Here is a 25,475-nt window from a genome sequence, read left to right as displayed (position 1 = left end):
TTGCCTGAGTGATAAATTATGCCATCACTCAAGACGATTTGAACACTGCACCTGATTTGATCAATTGAGCGATCATGTTGATTAATTTAAGCATCCTGTTATTTGTCACGTCAAAAGCATCGTTTATCGCATCGCTGATTACGTCCTGCATCACCCCAAACTTTTCATTTGGATCTTTGTGTGGTTTTTGATTCAAATTCAAGTTGAAAAGGAGTGTAATGGGACTTTTGGATGTTAGTACTTTATAATCAGAATATTTGTCAGGCTGACGCCATCCGCATCTCCTTTTGTGACTGTTATGCTATGACGAAAATGAATGTCTGTTTGTAGATGATATGAACATGAGTGCCACATTGACATAATATAATTTCAGGACTATGACGCCTGTGTTCTGTAAATCTTGACCTTGCCTGTACATCTTGTCTTTGTAAGATAGGACATGATCCGTCCTTTGGTTCCTCCTCCTTAAAAGGGAGACTGTTGTTGGACTCAGGGTCGTTCCTGCTGAGTCTGAACCATTGTATCAGAAGGCAGGGGTGAACAGTACTTTCTTCTGCAGATTAGAATACTTAGAGAAATAAACCTCGGAGAAAGAGCTGATCCTGGTTGTTGATCTTTATTGGGCAGATTCATTTTTCCACAACAGGAGGTAGCCCCGAATCCAGGCGCCAACCTCCGGTTCTGAATAATGAAACCAAGGCTGAAGTGCCTTAAACTTGCATTCTATCTGCTGACCACCAGGAGGCGGCTGTGGCGATTTGTTCAATTCCTCTGTGTGATTTTAAATTTTAAATTCAGTTTGACATGCCAACATTTAAAATGCATGAATATCACTAGAGCATAAACAAAGTACAAGTGATTAACAGTGTTTTTTAAATTGTAAAATAAAAATGTAGTTACTTACACATTAACCAACAAGAATTTGCGATAAGTAAGTTCCTTCACATCTACACGCTGATATCACTGTGAAACTTATCAGAGTCGTAAATAAGCTGAATAATTTATGACCTCACCTATCTACAGCTGCAACCATTTGATAGTTTTTTATTTATTTTCGAATGTTATACAACAGCAGTACAACTACATTCTTACTGCCACAAAAAGCATTTTGACTGATGATGTCAGAGTCTTTCCAGGTGAGGACCCGGAGAAAACAAGTCTGGAGGCTTCTTTGCATATCTACAGATAACAAAAGGCAAACATGTGTGAACATTTTGGGTGTGTCTCGCCGAGAGTGGGAGGGGCCGCTCCGGGTTTCAAGCACCTGTCTGCATGTGATTCATAGCAAAGTGCATGAAGGGAGGTGAAGGACTGCATCGCTTTCACACCGGAGGAAAACATGCAGGGTGAGTGCTGCTTCAATCTCACATGTTGTAATTTATTTTTGTACAATAGAAGAGTTACAAATAGAGAGTTTGAACTAAAGTTGTGAATATTTGAGAAAAACCTCAGTGTTGTATTGTTTAGCTAAGGACACACATTATTGTTTTAACTGACTTAACGTCCTAAAATGAACAAAAAATCCAGTTAAAAACACCATTAGATTCGCAAATACTGATGTAAAGTCGAGTCCGTTTGGATTAAATGTAAACGGAGCTATTTAAGCTTGATAAGGAATGCCAATTGATGGTGGTTTAAATTACCAGAGGTAGCTGTGTCTTTCTTTTAAAGCAGCACTGAGCTGGCGTGGAGGTGGAAGGTCCTGAGTTTCTGCATTCCTCAGATAGTTTCTCACCTGTGACGCTCTTAAATTCCACTTCCTGCTCGCGTAGAAAGACTTTGTGTTCCCTACTGCCGTGGATCAATTCTCTCCTGTGTGACTCTTTTTTTATGACCCAACTCGAGCGCCAAAGGAACAATGCCAGATTGTCACACACTGACCTTTGACTCTGAAAACTATATCCTCAGACTCACAGTGGCACAGTTGTGGTTCGCCTCAAACACAAATACCCCAATTTTTGGTCAAATTCACAGTTCTGTTGTCTCACCTTACTGGCAAGGACTTGTGGGTCTGATCTATCTCATGTCTTCCAGCCGTCAGCTCCCCAGGAGGCCGCCACCTCTCCGAGGACCAGTTCAGCTGTTCCATCTGCCTGGAGGTCTTCGTGGAGCCCGTGTCCACGCCCTGTGGCCATAGCTTCTGCAAGGCCTGCCTGCAGGGCTACTGGAACCATAGCAAGAAGTTCCTCTGCCCCATGTGCAAGAAGAGCTACCCCAAGAGGCCCGAGATGAGCGTCAACAGGGTCCTAGCCGAGATCTCCACCCAGTTTCAGGGGTTGCTGATGGCTGGGGAAGCCGGGGCGGCCGGTGGAACCTCGCGGGGATCCACTCGGGGGTCCACGCTGAATCTCAGCTCGGACTCGGGCCACGGGGGCAACCAAGGGTCCGACAATGGGGAGTTCGCCCGGGCCGGGGAGGTCCCATGCGACGCCTGCATTGGAAGGAAGGTGAAGGCGCTTAAGTCTTGCGTGAACTGCCCCGGATCGTTCTGTGAGGTACACCTCAGGCATCACAAAAAGGTCAGTTCCTCTCTTCTTCAGGGTTAGTCCCTTCCCTCTGGCCATGCCTTTCTTTGTTGTTGGATTATTTATGTACTTGGACCTAAAGTGGACAGTATTCCAACGGTCCTGATCTCGTTATGCCGATGACACCCAGGTGAAGTCCCTGACATCCCATCGCCTCATCGAGCCTACATTCCACCTAGAGGAAAAGATCTGCAAGAAGCACGAGCGACTCCTGGAGGTCTACTGCCGAACGGACCACACCTGCATCTGCCTGGCCTGCGCCGAGGCCACGCACAAGTCCCACGAGATCGTCTCCGCTGACCACGAGTGGAAGAAGAAGATGGTGAGCCGCAGATATTCACCTTTTTATCCCAATAGAATACGTAAAAAAATAAAAGATGACGATTCTAAGTTTGGGGTGATTCTATCATATTGCACTTCTGCTAACTAATCCCATTAAATCCCACATGCCGGCCCTTTAAAAAGCACCCGATTAAAAGCCTCGAGGGCCGTCGTGTGATTTTCTGTGTCGAAATCTATTTCGGTGAACCACAATCCTGTTTTTTCTCCTCGCAGAGCAATCTGGGTAAGAAGAGGTCGGAGCTCAAACATTTGATCAAGGAGAGAGCCAAGAAACTGGAGGAGATCAAACAATCCATCAAGGTCATCAAGGTGAGTCGGCCTGAAGGCTGCCGGGAGAACCGAAAAATCAAATCACCAAAAAACATTTTCAAGTTTTGTCTAAAAGGATCACATTTTTGACATGAAGAACAAATCGCTGAGATTCATCCTAAAAATGGAATGCCTTATTTCGTTTCTGCAGAGACTGAGACGATGGCCTTTAAAGGCAGCTAATTAAGAGACATATTACAGGGATGGGTGTGAAACTGGCATTTTAAAATAAACAACCTCATAAAGGGACCTTGTGGTGTAATGACGCATAATTATCGCTGATCCAAAAATAGGTCAGACAAATTAGATTATTTCTCTCCTTTTGAAAAAGCTAAATCTGACACATCATTTTAATGTAATAACAATAAGCACACATGTGGATCATTACTGTCATGTGTTTTTAAAGTACATTGATCAGACCTAACCTAGACCTACCTAAAAGCTTTATTTACACGCCGGTCCATGCAAGGGTAGCAGGCCCCCGTTGCTCAAGGGCACTTTGGCAGGATCCATATCTGTTGACGGGCTGATAATTACCCAAGCCTCCCGGCCCCGAAGAGGATGCAGTTTGTTTGTTGTGTCTCTTGCGTCCACATCCATGTCTTTTAGGTCGTCCAACCGGTTCGACCAGCGTAAAAACATTTACCTTTCTTAGCTTACGCCCCGTTCTCACCTACAGTTGGTACAGTCAAACCCTAGCTCCAGGATAAGAGATTAAAATAGAAATGACAGGATTTTCATTGTAAAATTATAGAAATGTTATTGAGGTTTTGAATGGTTTACCGGAACAAAGGTTCACTGCTGCTACCCGTTTCCTGCTCGGTGACATTTTATCTACTTTTTATAAGTACAATGAGGATCAGGTTACTGTGTGTGTGTGTGTGTGTGTGTGGTTCTGTACAAACACTCTGCATATGTGCGTCAGATGGACCTGAAGATAAAGACAGCAACACCTCACTGGATTCTTTAAGGGGGTCCTCCGCAATGATTTGATCCCAAACTTTTTTTTCCCCAAAATTTAAATATGTCCAAAAATACACCTTAACGTGAATACAACCTATATTAAGCAGATATAAAATATTCCTGTTTGTTACTATCATGTTGTTTAAATTGTGATGTAGAAATGCCAAAATCAACAATTATTATTTTAATGGCTTAGTATTGTATCCATCCATCATTACAAAGTACTGTTATATATGGCACTATAGGCTGCACTTCACATTATTATTGGTTTAATAAGGAACATCATTTTATACACTATGTAATAGGGGGTCCCTCCACCGGGTTACTATAAGCCTTGGCCTGAAAACGTTGAAGACCTCTGATATAGAGCATAACATCATAACTGGATATTGGTATGATATTGAACCCTATGACGGATTAGTTTGAGTTTACCTTACACGTCCTCCCTTCCTCGTGCAGGCCAGCTCTCAGAGGGAGCTGGAGGAGAGCTGGCAGGTGTACGCCGAGCTGCAGCGCATGGTGGAGCAGAGTCAGGCGGAGCTGGTGGAGCTGATCGCGACGAGGCAACGGGAGGCCGAGCGCCACGCTCAGGAGCTGGCCCGAGGTCTGGAGAACGAGCTCAGCCAGCTGAGGAGGAGGAGCAACGAGCTGGAGGCCTACGCTCAGACCCCAGGACAAAGTGGTCTTCCTGCAGGTAGCACGGACACAAGATCACGCTGAAAATCAAATATGTTGGGTTTTTTGTCCAGATGGCAGATTTAACCACAAATGTCCCACTTTTTCCCCCCTCCAGCTTCTGTGTGGTCTGATCAATATTTCATATCAAGGCCGCGCTCCAGCTCAAATTTTAAAAATGCATGCTGGCATATTAATGACTTCATTACTCATTTTTTTCCTCCCAATGTGTAGCCTACATACACAGCTCACTTAATATGCATTCAGGACAGCGGAGGGAGCTAATTAGATACGATTCTCAACTACGTTGCAGTGTAAGCTGCTGCTGATGGTCCCACCTCAACACCCTTCAGACTGTTAATAACATTACCAACCTCCAATATATATATATATATATATATATATATATATATATATATAAATATATATATATATATATATATAATATATATATATATATATATATATATATATATTATACATATTTCAATTACTTTCTCCCATCATTATTCATCCACATCAATTATCTGGTGGACCTGCAAATTGCTAGGAGATTTGTAACACGACATCAAAAGCCTCTACGAACAGAGCCAGCTGTTTTATAGAAGCCCCCCCCCCTTGTGCATTTACCCTGGACTATTTATGTAGATAAAATGTTGATTTTCCTCTCATGAAAGACATCTTTGAAGTTCCACTTTTCCCAGATAGCATTCGAGGAAGCAAATATGTTCAGCTGTTCCGCGTCTGTGACTCTTCTGATATGTATATACTAGCCTCTCTTCTTTGATTTATATTGATAAATCTACACACTGTTGTTTAGCCCATGAAAAGAAAATGTTTGAGTGTGTTTATTTCCATTTTACTTTCACCTTACCTTGCTTAACCTCACTCTCTCGTCCCCCCCCCCCCCCCCCCCCCTGTAGCACCTGTCGACGCTGCAGCCGCCGCCCGAGCCCACCGATTGGTCAGCGGTCAGCATCAACACCGACCTCTACCTGACGACCATCCGCTCCTCCGTCAGCAGCCTCGTGGACAAGTTCCAGGAGGAGCTGAAGAGCTGTACGGGAAAGGTGAGGCAAGCTGGATGGAGTTAATTCCTCAGAAATGTATCTCTTAATATGCAGACGATGTGAAGGTTTACATGACAAACTGCTCCGCACAATAAAAGAAACAGCTTGTTGTAGCCTAATGTGCCTGTAAAAATATGAATGTAACTTTTCCCTTTTGCATGTTTTCCCTCCAAATGCTCAGGGATGTAGTCTACTGTGTACTTTCAAAATATCAGGAAGTAAACTGCGAGAAAACGCATCGTCTTAGTATCAAAGTTGCGATAAAATCCATCCTTCCTTGTCTAACTGCAACCACACATTGTGCAAAATCCAAATGTGGGTCACTGTACGAGCACGTACAAATAGAAAAGTGACTCATCACACACACACACACACACACACACACACACACACACACACACACACACACACACACACACACACACAAGATGATGGGACAGATGGAGATCGTGTTGACGCCACAGTTCACCACCACTTGGAACCAGCGGGGGAGCCGACTGACAGCAGCACATGTCCCGAGCATTTACAGCTCTGGATTAGATCTGCATGTTTACCACCAACATGTGCCATCTGCTTTGACTTTGACTCTTCAGATGAATGACCTGCTCTCTCTCTCTCTCTCTCTCTCTCTCTCTCTCTCAGAGCTCCGGAAGATGCAGAACTACTCAAGTAAGTACGACTTTTAATCGGTGATCAGTGGGTTTGGAGGGGAGTCTGCATTTTTCTTACGAGAGATTTTTACAAGAAAACAGAAGTTTGTGAGGTCCACGAGATGGCGCCACTTCTTCACAGCATAGTCGAGCTAAATCTAGGGTCGTGACCCCGGTTAAAGAGCGTCGTCAAATTCACCGGCACAAGTTTTTATAGTACATTCACTCAAGCGCTGCACTTTGTACTTGTACTTTTTTATTTACGATCAATCTATGCTGCTTTTATAGCTCTACTCCACGATAGCATTTTAAAAAATGGAAATGTTGTACTTTTTACTCCATTTAATGTATTTAACAACTGTAGTTACATTGATTTAACATAAAAAAATATTTTATAAAATATGGTGAATAACAGGTGTTTTATAAAATATGGTGAATTACAGGTGTTTGTTATTAAAATGTTTCTATCTTGTTCTGCAGACATTTATGAGTACTTTTACTTTTGATACTTTTTGCTGACCCTGTAATTATACTTCTTTACTTTAACTCAAGTAGACTTGTACTTGTATTTTTGCATTGCTACTTTTACTTAAGTAAAGGAAAAGTCAGTGACAGCATCAGTTTTAGCCAAATTATAAAAAGTCGAATATGAAATGATTATAACGTGTGCTGAAATTAAAGGGTAAACCATTTTCGGAGAGATTCAGCCGACTTGTTAAGGCTTTCATAATATAAACAGCTTTGTCTTCTGTCCAGGCGAGGTGATTTTGGACCCCGCCACGGCCCAGAGGAACCTGGTCGTGTCCGAAGACGGCCGGCAGGTGAAATATGAAGAGCGTAAGGTCGCCCACTCTGAGGGTCCGAAGCACTTCAGCCCTGCCCTCTTCGTCCTGGGCCGAGAAGGTCTCAGCTCCGGGCGACACTACTGGGAGGTCGACGTGGGGCGCAAGACCGCCTGGACGCTCGGCATGGCCGGCTCCTCGGCCCGCCGCAAGGGCGAGATCAAGCTAAATCCCGAGGGCGGATACTGGTGCCTGTGGCTGAAGAGCGGCGAGGTGAAGGCTTTGGCGTCGGCCCGCCTGCCTCTACTGCTGCCGACCCAACCCAACAAAGTGGGAATCTTCCTGGATTACGAGGAAGGCCTGATTTCTTTCTACGACGTGAAGGCGCGTCTGCATCTCTATACCTTCAACGACACCTTCACCGATAGTCTGTACCCAATCTTCAGCCCCTGTCTCCAGCACGACGGGAAGAACGCTTCGCCTTTAATCATAACCCCCGTCAAACACACCTGAGGACGACAGCCAATCCGAAGCCTGGCGAGTCAGTCAAACCTTTCTAACATTTTGAGGTCAAAGAATGTTTGGTGCATAGTGCATATTATAAAAAGAAATGTGGTCCTTTATGTGGTCTTAAAATAGGATTTGTTTCTTCTCAACCAGCCAACTGTAAGAGACTTTTACTTGTTTGCAAAAGCACTTCTCTCAAACAATTTGCAATATAATGACAAAAACAAAGCAAGTCATTTTGCATATCAATGTGGCATGTTATTGTATTTGTCAAGTAAAATCAGGCTCAATTCAAGGCAACAGAATGAAGGCAATTGAAACATGGATTGTATATTTATTGACTGACATAAGAGAAATATTAACAATTTTGGTTTCTCACAAGTTCCTTTGTACACCCTTTTCTCAAATAATATTTAAAATAAACTGATATTTTGGTGTAAAATGTAAAACGACAACAAAAGGATGATATTTTAGTTCTGACTTTTTGCAGACCTGTTCCAGTTGTTAAGGAGAGTTGTGTTGTAGAGACTAAATAAATTGCCGGAGGGAACCAAATGAGATATATTTTTTTTGTACATACGGTAGGATTCTGACATTGTTAGCAATGGACATTTTTACAAAATAACTTTATATTGATCCATTGTTTCAGGGACCACGAGACTATGTTCTGTATTTTTATATTAAATGTTTGCTTTCGTACTTTCTATCTGAACTTGTTCATTAAAGATGATCGGTCACAAACAAATACTACGCTTTTTTTTCCAACTCTTGTGAGAGGGATTTGTCATTTAGTTTGTTCCTATCTGAAGGGTTTATCACCCAAACCGGCTCCGTAGATGGATTTAATTGCATTCCTTAAAGGCAGAATAAGTAGGATTTTCCTTTGTAAGCTGTAAAAAGATTGTGAGTACAAATCCAAGAGGAAGCTATGAAAACAGCAGCCACAAGCGGAGCCGGGGAGACCTAAAGACAATAATTAAGACCATAAACTAATGTTTACAATGTTAAGGAGGAGTTGCCCCCTGGTGGCCAGCAGAGAGAATGCAAGTTTGAGTTTTGGCTTCACTTGTGGACAAAGGGACAACTTTTTGGAAACACCTCACAGTGTATAATGAGTGTCAAATAAGCCTGCAATACCAAATTAGGAAAGCACACAGTGCTTTTATCAACATTTTAATAGATTTTTTGCCTTTTCAAAAAACATCAAAGTTTTTAAAGATCAACATGTGTTGACTGCTGGTATTCCCCGAAGGGTTAAAGCCATTTCTCCTGTGAGGGCCGAGGCCAGGGGGTATAAATTTATCTGGGGTAAAAAGAGAGGGAGGGAGGGGGTATATTTTGGGTTTTAGATGTGTGTGTGTGTGTGTGTGTGTGTGTGTGTGTGTGTGTGTGTGTGTGTGTGTGTGTGTGTGTGTGTGTGTGTGTGTGTGTGTGTGTGTGTGTGTGTGTGTTAGTAGGGGGAGTTGGAGGTGGCAGCGGTTATAGCCTGTCTCATGTGTCAGTGTACAGCAGAGCCTTGAGGCAGCTGCTCTCTGGTGAGTCTCCCCTTATCTCTGCTTTTCCGTCCTCTCCAGCCCTTTTCATGTCTTTGCCGTCACATCTGCTTCTCCGGGTCTCTTAGAGGAGTGTTGTTTGGATTCGTTTTATCACTGTTTGGCTGCTTAAGAGCTCTGACCTGCAGTCTGTCGCACTCGGTTCGGGAAAACACTTCAGTTGTCGTGATAAGTTTGTATTCTTAAAGCATGAGGCGTTTCAATGCGAAGATAATCCAGATTATAGTTTAGAGCCGGGTAAACACCGCAAGACAGGCCACAGACTGCACCATTATTTTGGGAAAGATTGTTAATCCCTGCTGCTGTGAATACCTGGGCCTCGAGCAGAGCAGAGCAGTGCTCGTGTTAAAAGTCAAACTCAATTTCAGCTTCACGGACACGCTACTTTTAAACTAATTTAACAAGCACGATTTATATTTAGCTCAAGTTCAAATAAACGCTGTAAATGTTTATAAAGCAAAGGTCTGCTTATCACAGACTGTATATACCGCAAGTTTATTTATGTCGGCCAATGAGCACAAATATTTGGAGGAGATGCCAAAAAGTATGTTTGAGACTGCCGTTACACAAAGTGTCCACCAGGGAGCACTAACAATTTCATTGTTATCCCCCTGCGTATCTTAATATATGTACCTTGATTCTTATGAGAATGTTTTGCTCATGTCACGTGTATATTGAGCTGTATATTGGGTCAGTCAAGATATGTATTTATTTAATTTTACTTTTTTAAAACTCAATAATTAATATGGATCACCCCCAAAAATGTATTTACATTTATTAATAAGGACATTTCAAACAAAAAGGCAGTTCAGTTTACATAAGCAAACAAATGCAAATAAAGTGAAATGCAAAATAACAATGAAAAATTGGTGCACTTTATGTAAAATATTAAAATTACCTCGGGAGAAAGAAGAATAAAACAAACAAAAATCAGTCAACTATCAACACTCCCAACAGTCAAGACTCACAAGGGCTCATTTACTTTTCAAAAAAGGAAAAAAAAGTTTGACTTTATTTTATATATTTGTAATAAATGAGTCCTGTCACGCTTTGCTTTTGCACATTTGCATGAAAATCACCCTAAACAAAGTCACGGCATCTAACCCTTGCAACCTCAATATCACAGCAGGTTTGATGCCCCGTTCAGAGCCCGGTTGCTTGCGCTGAAAAAATGACCCTGCCTCTCCGCCGTGTAGGAATGGCCAACACTGGGAACCTTTCCGAAGAGCAGGTGCACTGCTCCATCTGTCTGGATGTCTTCACCGACCCTGTGTCCATCCCCTGCGGACACAACTTCTGCCAAGGCTGCATCCTGGGGTACTGGAAAACCAGCCCGTTGTACCAGTGCCCCATGTGCAAGAAGTCCTTCTACAAAAGGCCAGACATTAGCATCAACACGGTCCTGAGGGAAATCGCGGGGCAGTTCAAGGAGATCAGGTTTAGGAGCGTGGACGAAATGGGGAGCGAGGAGGAAGGAAACGAGCGAGGAAAGAAGTGGACGATGGAGAGAAGGAAAAAGGAAGATGAGGAGAGGCTTTTGGAGAAAGACCAGAAGCAGCAGCTTCTGGAGGAGCTGAAGCAGAAGCAAGATGAGGAGAGGAAAAAGAAAGAGAAACCAGGAGAGAAAAGGCCTCTACCGGAGGATTTACCGCCGCTGATCCCCTCTGTGTCTGCACCCCGAACCTCTCCTCCTCCGGCACCCCAAGCAACAGCTCAGGGGCCGCCGCCACCGCCACCGCCACCCCAAACATCACCACCACTGTCACCCCAAACCCCTACTCCATCACCTCTTCAAACCCCACCGCCACTTGTGTCCTGGGAGGAGGTCCTCTGTGACATTTGCCTGGGGGACGGGAGGCCCAAAGCGGTCAAGTCCTGTCTCGTGTGTCTCACATCCTACTGCGAGGAGCACCTGAAGTCTCACGGCGCCCGGTTCACCAAGCACAAGCTGATAGAGCCCGTTGCCAACATGGAGGACAGGATGTGTCCGAAGCACGAGCGTCTCCTGGAACTGTTCTGTAAGAAGGATCAGACCTGTGTGTGCGTCCTCTGTACGGAGACTGACCACAGGTCGCACTACACTGTCCCGGTGGAGAGGGAATGGATGGAGAAAAAGGTGAGACAGATCCAAAAAGCCACGTTTCATGGTAGAAACTCGATTGGTGGAGTTAAGTGTCAAATGAGAGACGAAAGAGCGTTTGGATCCCAAAGAAGCTTCTGCAGAGTGTTATCACGTGGAGCCAATAACTCCTCTAAAACTAAATATGAAGTATGCTAACAATCAAATATATCATGACATTCATCCATAAATCAATTTGGAACTTTTAGCACCAAGGGAAGTTCGTGCGGGGTCGCATTTTTCTGTTGCTCCGTATTGAGCTACCTTCTAAACATGTATTTATCACCCCTCCAAATAATGATGCCTTTTGAAACCACATCCTTTCATTGACGTTTGGACAGTCAAAGACAACATTGGGCCTTCAAACAGAATCTAATTGCAGTCCACCAAACATTTACTAGGTTACAGCCTTTTACACGTCCAGAGAGCAGCCTCGCCACTTAGCAGTGTTTGTACATAAAGAGTCAACCATCGTCTGCATGTCGTTCAGCCTTGCTTGTGTGAAATCTTGTCACACAGGCGCAGCTGAAGAAGACGGAAATAGACGTCCAGCAGATGATCCAGGACAGAGTGAGAAAGGTGGAGGAGATCAAACACTCTATGGAGCAAAACAAAGTGAGGGACAAACTGTTGTCACAGAGCTCGCCGGTGTGTTCAAATATAGCAAATTAACGTATATGATCATTATCCATGTAAGATTTTTGTGTACATTTTCAGGCCAGCGCTCAGAGGGAGGTCGAGGAAAGCATGCAGGTGGTCTCGGATCTGGTGCGCTCCATCCACAAGACTCAGGCCGAGCTGGTCTTGGCCATAGAGGGGAAGCAGCGGCAGACGGAGAGGTGGGCCGAAGGCCTCGTCACTGAGCTGGAGCAGGAGATCGCCGAGCTGAAGAGGAGGAACGCGGAGCTGGAAAACGTGGCCCGGACCGACCACATTCACTTCTTAAAGGTGTGATATGAACTGCTCCACTAGCTTTCTTCCATCATCTGTTTTGTTTGCTCTTCTTGTTCCGAAGGCACATAATTTAAGATAGACTGTTGGCTGCCATTCGTTTTGGAAATAATCTTACAATCTTGATTGCTCAGAAGGTAAATAGAAAAATGTTTAAAAAGTAGATCAATGCTCCGTCTCTCCATAGAGCTTCCCAGCCCTCAGCACTCCCCCTTCTGTCAAAGACTGGTCTGATACCAGCGTTCCCACTGATATCTGCGTAGGCATGATCAGGAGATCGGTGGCCAAACTGGAGGCGACGCTAAATGAAATGATCGGCAAACTGGTAGAGAGTGGTAGGAACTCATCACTTCACTTCATGTTTTCTGTTTGATTTTTAAATCGAGAGCCCCACCAGAATAAGTTACACCCTCAACAATCTGTCTTTTTTTCTTTTACAGAAATCAAGAAGATTCGCAAATATACAGGTGATTTTATTTGTTGGCATTTGGTTTGATCTTTTCATCATCTTGAACCACCTAGAATAAAATAAATCCTTTGTTATGTGTTCCTGCAGTGGACGTCACTCTGGATCCTGAATCAGCCAACCCGTGGTTGCAGCTTTCTCAGGACAGACACCAGGTTAGACACCTGGGTGCATGGCAGGACCTCCCAGACCACCCGGAACGCTTCGACACAGTGGTCATCGTCCTGGGTCGTGAGGGCTTCACCTCAGGTAGACATTACTGGGAGGTTCAGGTGGGGGACAAGGACGACTGGTACATGGGTGTGGCCCGGTCTTCTGTGAACAGGAAGGGCCGGATCTCTGTCAGCACCACCCAAGGCTACTGGGCCCTGGCCATGAAGAAAGGCCAGGGCTACCGGGTGTCAACTTCCCCACAAGTAGTGCTCCCCCTCAACCCCAGGCCCAAGCGAGTGGGTGTGTACGTGGACTACGAGGAGGGGCAAGTGTCCTTTTATGACGTGAAGGCCTGCACCCATATCTACACGTTCAAAGATACGTTCATGGAGAAGATCTTGCCCTTTTTCTACCTGTACTGCTGCGACAAAGCCTCCGATACCATCGTTATTTGTCCTGTGAATGAGAAAAGCCCGATCAAGCAAAGCTAAGGTTTGCAAGAAGAAAACGTTGCTAAAGATCTTTAAATTGAAAACTGGATTTTGTTTTATGTTTATTTATTCCGTGTATAGCATAGCTCAACAAATGTATGAATTGCACATCAGATCATGGATGTTCCCTAGAGCCTCAAAGGGATTGTTCAACATTGCAGGGAAAGTCATGTTTGTAAATTAAATATAGCTAGAACTAGCAGCTTAGCTTAGCATACATGTGTGGGTGTTGTGTCCCAGAATATTTCTCCTTGTTTTGGACGGACATGATATGTATTAATAAGTGAACTTTAGAAGTGCTGTAGGTGATTTACCATCAAATAGAGCCGGGCTAGCTCTATATGCTAAGCTAACCAAACGTACCATACAGACATAAATGGGTTTGTGAGGCTATTCTAACTCTCAGAAAGAATGCGAACACGTATTTTGAAATGAGCTATTCCTCCAAATGCATGACATGTCAAAACATATTAAAAATTGTGGTTTCTGGATCTCTTGATTTCTAACAATAAATGTTCGCTCAAACGTTTCCAAATGTCATCATGTCTGGCTTCATGCACTTTTGGAGAATACTGTTAAGTTTCATTTCAGTAATGTGATGTCACTTGGCCACACCCACTACAGGACGCAGTGTTCCCTCCAGCTTCTCAGGACTCATGTCCTGACATGGTGACGGTTGAATTGTTTGTGGTTTGGCTGCCGTTTTTACCAAGTATGGTTTTGCTTCTGAGTGACAGTTAAGGCCCCTGGAATATAGAGAAGAACTCCGGAGAGTCAGGTGAGTGTTTTTTTTGTAAATAGAGAACTGTTAGAATGCAATGTAAGATTAAGATTCACAAGCTGAACCATGTGAAACTGAGTCATTGGGCGGGAATCTATTGTCAACAGCCTAAAAATAGACTTGATTCTCAGGAATTATCCAACTTTTGGACTTTTTTTTATACCTGATGTTTTTGTCTAAAGCAAATATATAATTTCTCCCACAGAGATTCTATAATGTCCTCATTCGGTGTCCTTGCTTCAATGCCGGAGGAACACTTCCAGTGTCCGATCTGTACGAAGGTCTTCAGCGATCCGGTCACCACACCTTGCGGTCACAACTTCTGCAAGACCTGCCTCAGCAAGTGCTGGGACGGGAAAGATGCATGCAGCTGTCCGATGTGTAACAAAAGATTCTACATGAGGCCTGAGATCTCCACAAACAGTGTCATCCAGGAGATTTCAGTCCAGATAAAGAAGAGGAAGGTTGAGGCACTTATAAGCGCCGACGCACCGTGGGGGGTGAAGTGCGATGTGTGCAAAGAAGTGAAATTCAAGGCCCTGAAGTCCTGCCTGGTGTGTCTGACGTCCTACTGTGTACATCACCTGGAGCCCCACCAGAGAGTCCCCTCGCTGATGAGACACAAGATGGTCGAGCCGGTGGAGGACCTGGAGGAGAGGACTTGTGAGAAGCACCAAAGGATCCTGGAGCTTTTCTGCAGGGACGAACAGACGTGCATCTGTCTGCTGTGCAGCGAGACGGACCACAAAGACCACGAGACGGTGCCCGTCGAAGAAGAAGGGGCTCGACAGAAAGTAAGAGTTTGTTTGGTTAAATGCCTCAGAACCATGACTTGCTCAAACACCTTTTTTGCAATTATACATTTTAGGAAAATATTGAGTTGGAGACAACACGGATCAAATCGATGATCGAGGACAGAACGGAAAAGATAAAGGAATTCGCAGACTCTTCTGAAATGAGCAAAGTGAGTACTTGGGGGAAATATTGACACTTTATCATTAGAAATCTGCGCCCATGTCATGATTTATTTTTTTGTAGGAAAAAGCAAACAAAGAGATTCTTGACAGTGATAAGCTCTTCAACACTTTGACGGATCGTGTTCGAGTAGCACAAACTACGCTAAGAGCAAATATCGATACGAGGCTGAGAAAATCACAAGAGAAACACAAGGGCATGATTGAAGAGCTGGAGAAGGAAGTCGCCCAGCTGCAGAGGAAGCACTCGGAGCTGGAGCGTCTTTCGCAAAATGGCGACTACTTTCGCCTCCTGCAGGTCAGACGGTTTCCCCCCCTTCTTTCCCTCCTTCTCCACCTTCCCATTTAACTGACACTTTTATCCAGAGCGACTTCCAATAAGTGCATTAGGGTACAAACCCAGAAGAGCTAGAATTAAGTAAGTGCGCTAGCTTCAAATAAGACCGATTACAGAGTGCTACATATAAGTGCAGGATGTAACTGCCATTATTTTTCTTATTAATTCAAATAAACCATCATCTTCTAAGCCAAGAAGCAGTCGAAAGAGATGTGTTTTCTTAGCTTGCGGCGGATGATGTGTAGAGTGTCTGCTGTCCAGAGAGTTGGTGTATAGAGTGAAGAGGAGGGGACCCAGGACAGAAACTTGAGGGACGCCAAACCTTTTCAAAATGGAATATGTATAAATGTAATTGTCCAACTTTCCATTTAAGTAGTCAGTGAGTCAGTATGTTAAATCCCTCCACAGCAAAAAAAAAAAATGTGGGGCTTTAAAGAAAAGATTGATTATAATATATGTTATATATCCACAGGCCTTGAGCACAAAATCCGACACCCAGGATTGGTCTAATATCAGGGTTTACTCAGACCTGTATGTGCAGACACTGAGGAGAACCATGACTTGTCTTGTGAACATGTTCCAGTCAGAACTGAAGACTTTGACGGATGCAGGTAAATATCTACATTTTATTCATCGATGAAGAAATCTCTCATTGAGTTCCCATAACTTAAGCGTTTTCCCCTCCGACAGAACTGACCAGGATGAGACAATATAAAGGTGAGAACATGAACACAGTTAATCGACTTCTCTCGCTGATTCAATTCACTTACGGTTGAACTGAACCTAACTTTCTCAGAGCTGGTCACCTTTGACCCGGCGACGGCTGGTCGCCACCTCGTTGTGTCTGAATTCGGGAAACGTTTGAAGCACAACAAGAATGCTGATCCACCAACGTCGCATGAGTCCGAGAGGTTCGACCGTCCCATAGTCCTCGGGTCGAAGGGTTTCACCTCTGGACGTCACTACTGGGAAGTGCAAGTGGGCCTGAGATCCGACTGGGACGTTGGTGTTGCACGGGAGAGCGTTACCAGAAAAGGGAGTGTCGAAGTGAAAAAAGAAAATGGTTTCTTCGCCATAGGAAAGTCTGGTTTTGGTTATCAAGTTTTTGTTAAATCTTACAATGTCCTTCATCTGTCTCCCAGGCCAAGAAATCTAGGAGTATATTTGGAATATGATGCAGGCCGAGTCTCTTTCTATGACGTGGATAGGAGCCTACACCTTTATTCTTTCACAGGAGAGTCGTTCACAGAGAAGCTGTTCCCGTACTTCTATCTGTACAGCGGGGCCAAGAAAGCTGAGCCTTTGCTTATTAGATCAATGCAAGACAGAGCATCTTTACTTTCTCTCATCCACTCCTTCCAACAAGCTAAAGAGTAACTCGACGGTATAAACTCAAAAAGATTAAACCCTTTAAAACCCACAAAATTGAGACAAACCGTTGAGTAATCTGACAGAAAATCCAAACAAATGCTGAGATATGATGATGTTGTCGACCTTTTTGTTCTTGCATGCAGTGTTGCTAAACTTTATGGCAAGATTTGCAGGAAAAAAAAGATGACAAATCCCTAACCGAGGTCGTTTGTCCAGGAAAATCCTTCTCTTGTTTTTTTTTTATTGCAAATGATTCAACCTGACCTTGAAAGTTTTATTTGTCAAGGTCATAGAGTTTAGAAGTGATGTAGAATTCCATGATCTATACGACTGGGGTTTTTATTTTTCAAATTAGAGGTAGATTTAGATGCATGTTGATATCATAGTAAGGATGAAGCTTTCCAGCCGTAAACCACGATGGCGATGGCCAAAACGCCGAACTCAAGGTTCCTTCTATTTTTTTGTTTGTTTCTTAAATAATAATAATCTACTTGCTTTTTTTTATTCTTCAGATGAAAAAATAAGTTTTGCTACGGTGTTTTTTCTTCTTCTTCCGGTTGGTTGTCCTCATTTGTTCAAATATGTAAGCCGATGATGTCATAAAATGAAAGTACTTGTTTCCTTCCATGATAATCAAACACAGTAAATTATATCTTATTATATTTAATTTAATTCTGTCAACTTGTCTTCATAAGGTGTAATAATGTTCTTATGTATTTGTTTTCTAACTAAAAAAATAAACACTTCACAGTAATCTCTTGCCCTTTATTTAATTTGTTTTATGGGTTTATGAGCATCCAGGAAAGTCCAACAGGGCAGCTGCTGTTTCCCAGCAGTGATACAGTAGGTGTGTCTCCACACAGGAGGATAAGAGAGCACAACACTGTCGGAGCCTCAGGGACACGCAAGCTGATAGTTGCACAACAGAGGTATGTGAGTTTTTAATGTTTTCATGTAAAATTCTATTCTTATTTTTAATGTTTATTTAAGTCAAGTTTGATTTATTGTCAAATGGAAGCTGAGAAGCTGATCAACAAACTTTATCTGATGACCCAGTCTCACTTTGAGCAACTTCACTGACACGTACCAGAAATACATTTGTACAGTGAATATTGACAAATGTAGCATTCGACAGTCCCGTCTCTAAATCCGTGTTTTACCTGCATGTCGATGCCGGTTGGGAGCGAGGAGGGGGGGGACGTGTAGTAACTTGAAATCTGACGTAAAGCATCCTCTCCACTCTCCTGAATGGCTGCCAGCTGTGAGTAATCCTCATCGCCGGGAGCTTATTCATTCCCAGTGTTATGGCCGAAGCAGGATTTTCCCACAAGCGTTGGAACAAACATCACTTACGCAGTTTGTCATGGGTCAAGATGATGGCAGGAAATGGAGTTTCTTGATAAATATAAACATGTGGGTCGCTGTGAGGCCACGCGTGTTAACCCTGCTGCCTCTCGTCTGCTGCCTTTATGGAGACGAGGGTCTACATTTAGATACCATCTACCGTTTAACCATGAACGCCCTTAACTCGCCCTTTGGTGCTTGAAAATGCAAGCTGCTCAGTGTGCTAATCTTCGTTTTTGTGCAGATATACTGTATTCAAAATGGCATGCACCATCATCTGATTGCATGTTTGTGACCTGATGTCGGAGCCTCCGAAGTGCTGCATCTGTCTGGATGAGTTCACTCGCCCGGCCTCCCTCCCCTGTGGACACCGCTTCTGCCTGAGCTGCATCGGCGAGTACTGGAGGATCCGCGGGGCCTGCCACTGCCCCCTCTGCAAGGCATCTTTCCCCACGTGGCCCCAGCTCCAGACAGAGGGAACTCTCCACCACGCCCCGACGGAGGAGGCTCTGAAAGCTGGGGAGGTCCCCTGCGACTTCTGCCCGGCGGAGCGCCGAGCGGTCAAGTCCTGCCTGGAGTGCTTGGCCTCGTACTGCACCGCTCATCTGGAGCCGCACTACCGCAGCGAAGAGCTTGGGCGCCACCTGCTGATTGGCGTGGCAAAGAACCTGGAGGACTCTGTGTGCAGGCTGCACGGGAGGCAGTTAGACAGGTTCTGCAGGAGCGACCGAACGGTCATCTGTGCCACGTGTGCCCAGACAGAACACCGGGGCCATCACATCATTTCTGTCAAAAAGGAAGCTACAAAGAAGAAGGTGGAGTCCCGTCAAAAACATTAAAGGGTTCAGGGTTTTTTTGGGAATACGAGCAAACTGTTTCCATATTCAGTGATGAGAGTTCCCCTTACAAATGAGAAGAATTCCCAGTACTGCAACTTTAAAATGGTCTGGTCTGACCAGTAGCTAATGATAGCAAACTCGGAGTTAACTCCGCGGACAGTTTTCTGACTTCATGCTTCTCCCACAATACATTTAGATATACATTTAGCTAACAGTAGTTTAGCATGTAGCATTAGCCGTAACTGTCTCCGCTAGCATGCCTCCCGATCACGCTTTGAGGGAAAATATATTTTCTCAAATCAAAACAAACCGCTACAAAACTACGTGGCTAAGTGTTTGCAACTAAAATGACTTTGCTATGTTTAGTAAAAGAAAAAAATCAATCATAGCTTGGCTTTAAACAATATATGTAAGTGCAGTACTAGTTCTACGGGAACGTACATTTTAAAGTCACTCCACGTCGCTTTTAAGGCATGATTTCAGGACATACATTAAACCAAAGCCTCTACAATGCTCCATACAAAAACTGATGCTGTGTATGCGTTTAGATTTTCATGTTTATGAGGATGTAATTGCATAACTAATAATAATAATAACTAGTTAAAAAAATATTTCCTCACATATTTATGCAAAAATACCAGTTTATTATTTGAAAGCAGGTTTTGAATCAGCTGTCAAAGGAATATCAGACCGAACAGACTTGATTAAAGGAGGCGTGTTCAGGACACTGAGAGAGCAACGCAACAATGACATTTCAGTACTGGTTTCACTTCTGTCACATGACACAGACATGTTTTTGTTGCCCCTCCCCCCTACAGGTCAAACTAAAATGGAGAAGAGTGAAACTCCAGCAGGACGTTCAAGAGAGACTCAGTAAAGTTGAGAGGATCGACCTCGGTGGAGAAAACCCAAAAGGGGCACCAAACAAAGAGCTCATCGGGCTTCTGGAGGAAGAGGTGGCGGCGCTGCGGAGCTGGAGCGCCGAGCTAGAGCAGCTGCAGCACATCGATGACGACCTCCGTTTCCTGCGGCTCTGGACCGCGCTGGAAGGTCGACAGGTCACGGGTCATCTCGGGAAATCGCAGAGAAAACACTAGATGGCAAACCGCTGACACAGACGTTTCTGCACATGATGAGTCACCTCCAAGAGCACAAGAACAGAGTTTTATTTCTTTTATTTCTTTTTTTTAAATCCACAGCATGACCTTTGAACAGGAACAGGAAATGCTGCTCAGGGCTTCCAATCGTTGTGCTAAGCTAACAGAATGTCAGCTAGAAATGAAGTCAATTTATTTCCTTTTGAGCTGAGTGAAGACAATTTAACTGAAAGAAACAGTGAACCTGAAGAACTGAAATAATTGCTTGAATCAAGTAAAAGGGGAAAAAAAGGATGAAATAGGCCTCGATGGGTGATGTGATGTATTTAAGCTTAATGGGACCTTTCGTGCAATATTTAAAATGTTTAAATATTTACTGTTAAAATAATTTTTCCGTAAACGAATAAATTCACCCAAGGAGGAGATCGGAGACATAAGTAAAGTCGACGTCTGACTTTAATCTTGTACAAGAGGAGCAGTTACAGTGCAACAACGTGTGAGGCTGCTACAGAGGAAGTGCTCAAATCATTGTTGTGACTTGAGTCTTTTAAAGGCACAGGAGATAACGTGTCATTGAAAACATGTAATACAAGACATCACGTGCACAGGGCCCCCGATAACGGTTAGCTGTTCTGCAGGATAGCTTTAGGCCCTGTTTAGGTCATCAGTGGAAATACTAAAGTCATTAAAACCCTAAAATTATGTGGTTATACAAAATTCTTATAACATTTACTTTTTTTCCTTTTTGGACATAATCCAAACACTATTCATGCGGTTCAATAAAGTCACACACAAAAAAACACAAATCAATACTTTTGCCCGTTTCAAGTTCTACTTATCTGTAATCCTTTGGGTCAATTTGACCTCAGCAACAGAAAATGAACGTTTATACAATTTATGCTTCAGGTACATGATGTTTCTTTGTTGACAATCTAAATAAACTTTAAGTAAATAGCAACCCCCCTCCCAAGTGTGTACAGGACATTGTAAACTTTTACCTATTTGCCCCTATTAAATAAGGAAAAGTCCCTCTATATGAAGCAAAAGAAGGATAATGTTTGCCCTCTTTTTCAGAGACGTTAAACATTGACGGATAACAGGAGGGTTAAAGGCAACTTGTGTTCACCAATCAAACATTGAGCAATAGACTTTTGGCGAGTCCGTATCGGTGAGCTGACATGTCTCTTTAACAGAAGAGGAAGTGGCTTCGAACAGAAATGAAACTTAACAGAGGGAGGACGGACACACACACACACACACACACACACACACACACACTAGGTGGGAGTGGAGAGAGAAAGAGCCTTTCAGACACGAAGCATCTAAATAACTAGAAGGTAATATCGCACTCTATCATATGACATTCTATTAAATAGGGTTAGGGTAAGGGGTTAGGACAAAGGAACGACAATAAAGAATCCTTAAACATGTAAACTACTGTCAAACTACTGTTTTACCTAGTTTGCTTCAGGTATTATCTATGTACAATATTCCAAACTTGGTTTTAAAACATGCCTGCAGTGATTTATAAAGTGGTTTGCTTGTTCCGTAAGTGTCGACGCTTTCGTAATTTTCTGCTATTGTGTGTAAACACACACACACACACACGCACACAATGATTCAATGGGTGTGCCCTCGGCTCCATTAGGATCAGAGTTGGATTTTATTGACGTTTCCTTCCTGCTTTGTCATCTCGACTCCTGAAATCTGTCCAGTAAAAACTCTAAATAAGTAATGAGACACAAATGTATCTTTTTTTAATTACATGCAAGCGAACCTACGTTGTGTCCTTCGTAATTGAGACGAGGAAACTACCGACACAGATACAGCGGTGTCTCCTGAAGATTTTAATATAATATGAATGACATCAATATTAAAGGGTCATGAAATCCAAAAGCCTCAGACCTCAAATAACAATGCCACAGGTGTTTGGTCAAGGTGACACAGTTACTTCTGCTTTAGGTAATCAGAATATTTAGATGTTTCTATGTGAGTAACGTCATGATGCTCCCTTTCAGCAGATATGGCCTCATTTCAAGCATCGCCCCAAGAGACCCCCCCCCTGGAAAAGCATCTCCAATGCTCCATCTGTATGGAGCAATTCGTGGATCCCGTCACTACACCTTGTGGCCACTCCTTTTGCAAGACATGCCTGGACCTCAGCTTTCAATCCAACGGCTCTGTGTGCCCCTTGTGCAAGCAGCAACTGATGAATACCCCCGACGTCAACATCGTCCTGAGGACCGTTGTCGAGCAAGTGAACAAGGACGCGGAGATCGCAAAGAAGGCCGCGGAGAAGGCCGCGGAGATCGCGAAGAAGGAAGCGGAGAAGGCCGCAGAGATTGCGAAGAAGGAAGCGGAGAAGGCCGCAGAGATTGCAAAGAAGGAAGCGCAGAAGGCCGCGGAGAAGGCCGCGGAAAAGTTTGCCAATGAGTACAACGGGGCGCCCGGCGATGTGGCCTGCGACGTTTGCGACGAGCCGAAGCTGAAGGCCAAGAAGTCCTGCCTCGTGTGCCTCGCCTCGTATTGTTCAACCCACCTGGAGAAGCATTTCTCGACCAAAAGGCTGAAGGGCCACAAGTTGGTGGAGCCGGTGGAGGACCTGGACGAGAGGGCCTGCCTGAAGCACGGACGGCCCTTAGAGCTGTACAACAGGAAGACGGAGAGGTGCATCTGTGTCCTCTGTATGGAAGAAGGTCAGGAGGGCACCGTTTCCATTGAAGATGAATGGTCCAAGAAGATGGTGAGTAAAGCCCTTATATTTACTTTAATCTGTGAGTTGAGTGCAACCACACCAAAAAGAGGTATACGGGGGATTGAAGTTGGGGTATTGACTTGCTTCTTTTTTGTTTACTCCAGGCCAAGATTGAAAACACAAAGTCAGAGTTACAAGAGAAGATCAAGAAGAGGAAAACCCGGGTGGATGAGATAAACGTGGCTCTGAAGAGCTGCAAGGTAAGCTGGAATAGTGACGAATGGTGCGGTTGACTTAGATGGGTAGGAACAAATCAAACCGGTCTATCGAAACATTTTTGCCAAAACAGTATGATGAACGCCTCTCGTTTCAGCATTTTGGGCCGACGCCATCTTTGTTATTTACAACCTTAGAGGTTTGATGTAGAGGACTATACTGTGAGCTCCTCTGTAAAAGCAAAAATTAACTTTTGGAGACTAATGGTGGACCATCCATAATGATAAGCGATATATATTTTGTTGACAATGCTTTTGACAAACAATGCTTCCCCTGACGCATATCCAGGACCAGATGGAGAACGAGTGGTGGGACATCGAGGCCGTGTTCGAGGCTGTGAAAGCCATCGTGGAGGCAGCCCAGGCGACGGCCCAGAAGCCGATAAGTGACAGGAGGGAGGTTGTGCAGAAAGAGGCGAATTCCATCAAAGAGAAGTTGGAAGCGGAGGTCGACAGGCTTGAGAAAAACATCTCAGAGCTGAACCACGTAGCGGGACTCGAGGATCACATCCTTTTCCTTCAGGTGAGAGGACTTGCCCTTTTGTTGGTCTTGCACAATAGTCCAGCTACTTGTGGCTTGTATGATGAGATCTCTTCCCCCCCACCATGTCTCAGAGTTACCCGTCTCTTCATGACCTGGACCTCCTCAAAGACTCGACAGAGATAGAGCTCGACACGTCGCTGTCTTTTGGCACCATGAGAAGAATCACCACAACCACGGTGGAGCAGATTCAACAGAAACTCGAGGAGCTGACTCCCACCGGTGAGTTCAAAGCGTGGTGGTAAATGTTAAAAAAGCCCCAAAAATGTTGAATTCATTGTCTTTAAAACTTTTCTTTCTTCACTTCGCAGAACTTAAGAGAGTTACAAAGTTTGCAGGTACGTGATTTGATCTTTAAAAGAAAAATCTGACTCTGGATCAGATCCTTTTGGATTCTTTTAAACTTGTGATTGATCAACAGTGGATGTGAAGCTGGATCCGACGACCGCCCACCGACACCTCGGCCTGTCCGACGATGGGAGGGAGGTGAGAGATGAAGGGGAGGACCAAGAGGTAGACGACGTTCCCGAGAGGTTCGACCTGTTTGCGAGCATCCTGGGCCTCAACAGTTTGACCTCTGGGAAGTCCTTCTGGGAGGTGGAGGTCAGCAACAAGACGGGGTGGGACCTTGGCGTGGCAAGACGCGACGTAAACCGCAAGGGGAAGCTCTCGCTGAGCCCAGACGACGGTTACTGGGTCGCCGTGCATCACCAAGGCGACAAGTACGCGGCCATGACGACGCCGCCGCTTCTTCTCTCGTTGACGAAGAAACCGGAGAAGGTCGGGGTTTACGTGGACTACGAGGAAGGCCTCGTGTCCTTCTACGACGTGGAGGCTCAATCGCACATCTACTCGTTTACCGAGTGTTCGTTCGCCGGCGAGCTCCTCCCGTATTTCAGTCCACATCTAAACAAAGATGAGAAAAACTCTGACCCTTTGGTTATTTCTGCCGTGAAACACTGTGAGCACGACGAGAAATAAATGTGTTTTGTAGAATTTGAAGGGGGGAGCAGCAGCCCCACCATAGCTAATACACAGGCAGCAGTTTAATATATCCATGGGTTAAACCATCTCTTTATCCAGAGGGGGGGATTGACAGATAAGGGGCCTTGGGAGTGTTTGTACTCTTATTTTGAAGGATGTTTGGGGAGAAAGTGAAGTGAATTGTGTATTTTAATGTTGTACTGTGTACTGTGTTTTTACCTTTTAGTACGTGAAGCACCTTGAGCTTAACCTTTGTATTGTAAAGTGTGCTAATGTCAAGTGTGGTCATTTTCCAAATGAACTGTAATAACATTATTTTTTTTACCTTGAAATCACAATAAAAAAAAGTACAATTAGACTTCTGATGTACTTGTACTTTTTCCTGACAATGATCATTTTACCCCATTACGAGGGAAATGTTGTACTTTTGTACTTCACTACATATATTTGTTAACTGGGTGTTACTTTGCAAATTCACAATATGAACAATACTAAAATAATAACTACTACCATTGATACTTCCAACAATACTACTACTACTACTAGTACTACTACTGATACTACTACTCCTAATAACAATTATAGTAATAACAACAGCAATAATTTACTACAAATAATTATACTACAACTACTCAGTCTCCTCCTCCTGCCCCTCCTCCTCCTACTACTACTACTACTAAT

At 44.0% G+C, this 25,475-nt stretch overlaps 3 protein-coding genes across 3 annotated transcripts; all 3 read left to right on the top strand.

Moving 5' to 3' along the window:
* Nucleotides 1-1,298: 1,298 nt before the first annotated feature.
* Nucleotides 1,299-25,152, top strand: LOC311009078 (uncharacterized protein). The gene is made up of 20 exons (XM_084003051.1): nucleotides 1,299-1,346; nucleotides 2,035-2,519; nucleotides 2,656-2,847; nucleotides 3,081-3,176; nucleotides 4,599-4,833; nucleotides 5,738-5,884; nucleotides 6,527-6,553; nucleotides 7,291-7,824; nucleotides 10,510-11,492; nucleotides 12,015-12,110; nucleotides 12,213-12,443; nucleotides 12,634-12,781; nucleotides 12,887-12,913; nucleotides 13,003-13,551; nucleotides 22,318-23,042; nucleotides 23,159-23,254; nucleotides 23,559-23,792; nucleotides 23,885-24,032; nucleotides 24,122-24,148; nucleotides 24,232-25,152. Exons 1-20 carry the CDS (start codon nucleotides 1,340-1,342, stop codon nucleotides 24,789-24,791), a joined length of 5,547 nt encoding a protein of 1,848 aa, XP_083859177.1. The 5' UTR covers nucleotides 1,299-1,339; the 3' UTR covers nucleotides 24,792-25,152.
* Nucleotides 14,210-17,762, top strand: LOC311008711 (zinc finger protein RFP-like). The gene is made up of 7 exons (XM_084002537.1): nucleotides 14,210-14,334; nucleotides 14,543-15,131; nucleotides 15,206-15,301; nucleotides 15,376-15,609; nucleotides 16,121-16,259; nucleotides 16,339-16,365; nucleotides 16,445-17,762. Exons 2-7 carry the CDS (start codon nucleotides 14,553-14,555, stop codon nucleotides 17,023-17,025), a joined length of 1,656 nt encoding a protein of 551 aa, XP_083858663.1. The 5' UTR covers nucleotides 14,210-14,334; nucleotides 14,543-14,552; the 3' UTR covers nucleotides 17,026-17,762.
* Nucleotides 17,890-21,636, top strand: LOC311008730 (E3 ubiquitin-protein ligase TRIM47-like). The gene is made up of 3 exons (XM_084002573.1): nucleotides 17,890-17,948; nucleotides 18,608-19,178; nucleotides 20,021-21,636. Exons 2-3 carry the CDS (start codon nucleotides 18,663-18,665, stop codon nucleotides 20,297-20,299), a joined length of 795 nt encoding a protein of 264 aa, XP_083858699.1. The 5' UTR covers nucleotides 17,890-17,948; nucleotides 18,608-18,662; the 3' UTR covers nucleotides 20,300-21,636.
* Nucleotides 25,153-25,475: the final 323 nt, after the last annotated feature.

The sequence above is a fragment of the Eutrigla gurnardus genome (genome assembly GCF_963514095.1).
Source record: "Eutrigla gurnardus genome assembly, chromosome: 23".
NCBI classification, from domain to species: domain Eukaryota; kingdom Metazoa; phylum Chordata; class Actinopteri; order Perciformes; family Triglidae; genus Eutrigla; species Eutrigla gurnardus.
The sequence above is the reverse complement of the archived record's forward strand: the minus strand, read 5'-3'. Positions and strand labels throughout refer to the sequence as shown.

Bases quoted from the DNA above. Each gene is read 5' to 3' on its own strand.
- LOC311009078 (XM_084003051.1), top strand. The intron at 2,520-2,655 runs GTCAGTTCCTCT...GATGACACCCAG, and splicing joins ACCTCAGGCATCACAAAAAG to GTGAAGTCCCTGACATCCCA. The intron at 24,033-24,121 runs GTGAGTTCAAAG...TTCACTTCGCAG, and splicing joins CGAGGAGCTGACTCCCACCG to AACTTAAGAGAGTTACAAAG.
- LOC311008711 (XM_084002537.1), top strand. From the start codon at position 14,553: ATGTCCTCATTCGGTGTCCTTGCTTCAATGCCGGAGGAACACTTCCAG. The intron at 15,302-15,375 runs GTGAGTACTTGG...ATTTTTTTGTAG, and splicing joins ACTCTTCTGAAATGAGCAAA to GAAAAAGCAAACAAAGAGAT. The intron at 16,260-16,338 runs GTAAATATCTAC...CCCCTCCGACAG, and splicing joins GAAGACTTTGACGGATGCAG to AACTGACCAGGATGAGACAA.
- LOC311008730 (XM_084002573.1), top strand. From the start codon at position 18,663: ATGTCGGAGCCTCCGAAGTGCTGCATCTGTCTGGATGAGTTCACTCGC. The intron at 19,179-20,020 runs GTGGAGTCCCGT...TCCCCCCTACAG, and splicing joins AGGAAGCTACAAAGAAGAAG to GTCAAACTAAAATGGAGAAG.